Source organism: Phoenix dactylifera, unplaced genomic scaffold (genome assembly GCF_009389715.1).
Source record: "Phoenix dactylifera cultivar Barhee BC4 unplaced genomic scaffold, palm_55x_up_171113_PBpolish2nd_filt_p 000598F, whole genome shotgun sequence".
In the NCBI taxonomy this organism is placed as follows: Eukaryota; Viridiplantae; Streptophyta; class Magnoliopsida; order Arecales; family Arecaceae; genus Phoenix; species Phoenix dactylifera.
In genome coordinates, this window is record NW_024067995.1 from 12,598 (window position 1) to 16,132 (window position 3,535).

Below are 3,535 nucleotides of genomic sequence, written 5' to 3' on the forward strand. Positions count from 1 at the left end.
GAAGCCGAGCTACTCCCATTACCCGTCAAGCCGACCTCTCATGATGAGGGCGGACAGTGCCTCTACCACCTGGGCCACTCCACCGGGACTATAAATAGCTCGGTCAGGTAACTTGTAAAGGACTTTTGGGCTGGACCAAATCTACTCCACTCTAACTTGATCGTCGAAGGGCCCTCATCGGAAATACTGATGAAACTTTGTGCAGGTCCGCAGCCGTCGCACAGGAGGTGGCACCCGTCTTCTCCTTCCAATCACTGGCGGCTCCCTCGACTCCACCGGCGTCTCCCTCGGGCCAAATTTGAACCACAACAGTCATAACTCCGGGATTAGTTGGATTGACTTGCTTCTAAACTACTGGATTGTCGGTCATCTTTGTTTTCGGACTCTTAGTCATCTATGCCTTCAAATGATGATGCTTTTAGCCTTCAGCTAGTGCAGGCCGGTTTTCAACCCTTGATCTCTTTACCCTATTCCTTTTATAAGTCAAGATGGTTCTCTTCCTTCAGTTGATGAAAGCTAGTAATACCTACTCTATCTCGGTTTTTCTGAAGTTGTATATCTCCACTCTTTGTTACTCCTCCCTCTTAGGTGTAGCAGCAGGAGCATCATCTATTATATCTCCTTTTTCAATTCCTTAATAAAGGTAAGGTGGTTATTACCTCTCTTATCATAAAAAAAAAATTAAAAAAAAGAAAAAAGAAAGACTTTCTTGTAAACTAGAATCTTTAACTACAAATTAAAATAGAGTTTTTCCTGTCAAATTTGTTGATGGCTGGCCCATAAAAAAAAATTGGGCAAAATACTTTTCTAATAGCTTTATCTAATTTATTCGTATTATAAAATAGATAAAAGGTTAAATTAGATGATGTTATGTGATAACTGGGACATCAAAATCAAGCTTGATCTTGGAGTTCAAATAACTAGGACACCAGATAGTGTCCTGAATTATGGTACATTAATTGATATAGTACTTAATTTGGAGAAAGGCTAGGAAAGAAGCAAACAACCTGCTTCCTTTAGAAGACAATGACACAGGAGCACTCCCAGTAATGGCTAGAAAATAGATACTAGTGTTGATTCCAATTGTCCAGCATCAAGATACAGTCGACTAAACAGACTACCAAGTCAAAGTAAACCAGCATCCAGCAACTCCCTTGTTCAATCTTTGATCATTAAGCTATCACCTCAAGCTGGATTAATCACTTCAAGATGCAACCGAGTTGACAACTTTCTAGGACATATTGCAGAAGTTAAAATGGCCCTATGGGGTATGTTGGAAGCAGCTACCATTAAAGGTTGGAGCCAGAACCTAGCAAACTTGCCAGCGAGCAAACAGAGCAAGAGAGAACAATTGATGCATTGCAGAATTGAAAGATGGGTGATCCTTTGAAGATAACAGCTCTGGGCTCTGCACTTTCGATAGGGCCCAATTATTTTTTTATACAAAATTTCAATAGAAACAATACGTTTATATAAAAAACTCCATAATAAGAAAGAGAAATTTCTAATCCTTATGAAGTTAAATTATATAGAATACGATACACGTACACCAAACAAATGAACACCTCTAAACCAGCGGGTGTTCTTATTGGTCGACTAAACAGACACCTATTTAACGATATGCCAAACAATCGCTTTGTGGAAGCAATTCACAAGATGAACCATATGTGCTAACACTTGCACTACGCCGTTTGTGGCCTTCTTCACTAGTTGTTATCCACCCAGAACTGAGCCTGGAGATACTTGATCGTATCCTTGCCCACTTGGAAGGCCTTGGCCAAAACCGCATCAGAGATGGGTGGGTTTGATCCAAAGACTGCATTGGCTATAGTGATCACTCCAGGGTTCTGGCTGCTTAGGGCTGCAACGGCCACGGCAGGCGTTGGACCGTAGTTGAATTGGAAATGGATTAGACCTTCGGGAAACACAAAGACATCACCCTTCTTGAGCATCTTAGTGAAGAGAAGGTTGCCGTTGTTGGTGTTGGATGTGACAAAGCCGACATAGAGCGTGCCTTCTAACACTGTAAGGATCTCGGTGGCCCGGGGATGGGTGTGTGGTGGGTTGAGACCGTAAGGTGCATAGTCTATTCGAGCCAAGGAGATGCCGAGGGTGTTGAGCCCTGCAATTTGGTTCACATTCACCTGCGTCACCTTGGACCCAAGCTGGTTCGACGTGTTGCCTGGCATATCGAGGCCGGAGAAGAAGAAGTCGTCCGCTGTCACGTGCATTGGTGGCTTGCAAACAAAACCATTCACAAGGACTGCATCCAAAGGAAGAAGCTAAGCAACTAAGGATTACGGTGAAATTAACCAATTAATGATAAGAGTGAAGAGTAATTACCAGGGGACTTGAGGTCAGCAACGCAGCAGTCTTGAAGTTGGCTGGGATCGGAGGCCATCACACGAGAGGAAGCCAGGGCAAGGAGAGCAAAGAGGAGGATATGGCAAGCCATCTCTTTCCTATACGAAATTAAATCTTTAGAGGAAATGAGGGTATTTGGCGGCATAAGAAGGCGTGGAGAGGATCGGTATATATAGACCAGGAGATGGAACCAGTCATGCTCTAATAACGCAGTAGAAGAGTCTATGAGTTTAGGTATGAAGGTTTCACACAAACTACTTGCTCTGCAGGCCGTAGACGCAGTCTATTGTGTGTATCCAGTCATAGAGATCAAAAGGTTTGATAGTCAGAGCACATGGTCAAAAAAATGTACGATCAACATTGTTTACTTAATAATATATATAAATATATACCCACCTCTGGCAGACCCCAGAACCACAAACCGTTTGCTAGAGGCGGAGCCATGTTGCGTCCTCATATACTTCACGATTTTTTATTTTCCGACACAAAGTTCAGAAATTCTGAGTTCTAAAGACTCATAAATTAAAAAAAAACTGAAGATTTTTAAAAAATTCTGACAAAAAAGATAGCAAGAATAAAGAATCTAAAATTACGCACTCATGCACATGATATATATATATATATATGTGTGTGTGTGTGTGTGTGTGTGTGTGTATTAAACACTATAAAAGAGTGAATAATCTCTATTGAAATAGATTTCAAAGTATTAGATATTCTTTATTACCCTGAAACCATTCCATTTAGCCTTTACATCTATCCCATTTCAGACCTTTTTATACCGCCCTATCCACCTACATATTAAACCCATGAAATATCGTTCAACAGCACTTAATTGGATTTGTGATGCCTTTTTATTTAGAGTCAAGAGGAAATTTTATTCATTGGCCCTTCTTCTGAATCCAAAGAGTAAGGAGTTTGCTATATATTAGCAATTTAAAAAATTGCTTTGATCTAAAGTTCAGTCGTTAGTAAAGAAATTATTACAAATCTAGCTACTTTATTATAAAGAAAGAAAGGATTCTAAGAAAATTATATTATTTGAAATTGGAAATAGTCGGGAGGTCATTAATCCTTGCTTTATACAAGCCACTTCTTAGGCTTAAAAAGAAATTCTATCAATTACCCCTCCAAGGCTTCAAAAGATAAATTGCGCATCGGGACCGACTCACAT

The 3,535-nt window shown here is 40.5% G+C and overlaps 1 protein-coding gene across 2 annotated transcripts; it reads right to left on the reverse strand.

The window, feature by feature from the left end:
* Positions 1-1,687: 1,687 nt before the first annotated feature.
* On the reverse strand, positions 1,688-2,518 carry LOC120106656 (putative germin-like protein 2-1). 2 transcript variants are annotated; one of them, XM_039119675.1, is made up of 2 exons: positions 2,344-2,518; positions 1,688-2,218 (listed from the first exon to the last, which is right to left on the reverse strand). In XM_039119675.1, exons 1-2 carry the CDS (start codon positions 2,507-2,509, stop codon positions 1,707-1,709), a joined length of 678 nt encoding a protein of 225 aa, XP_038975603.1. In that variant the 5' UTR covers positions 2,510-2,518; the 3' UTR covers positions 1,688-1,706. The 2 variants fall into 2 exon arrangements, with proteins under 2 accessions (XP_038975603.1, XP_038975602.1); XM_039119674.1 differs by having other exon boundaries at positions 1,688-2,263.
* Between the last annotated feature and the right edge of the window lie 1,017 nt (positions 2,519-3,535).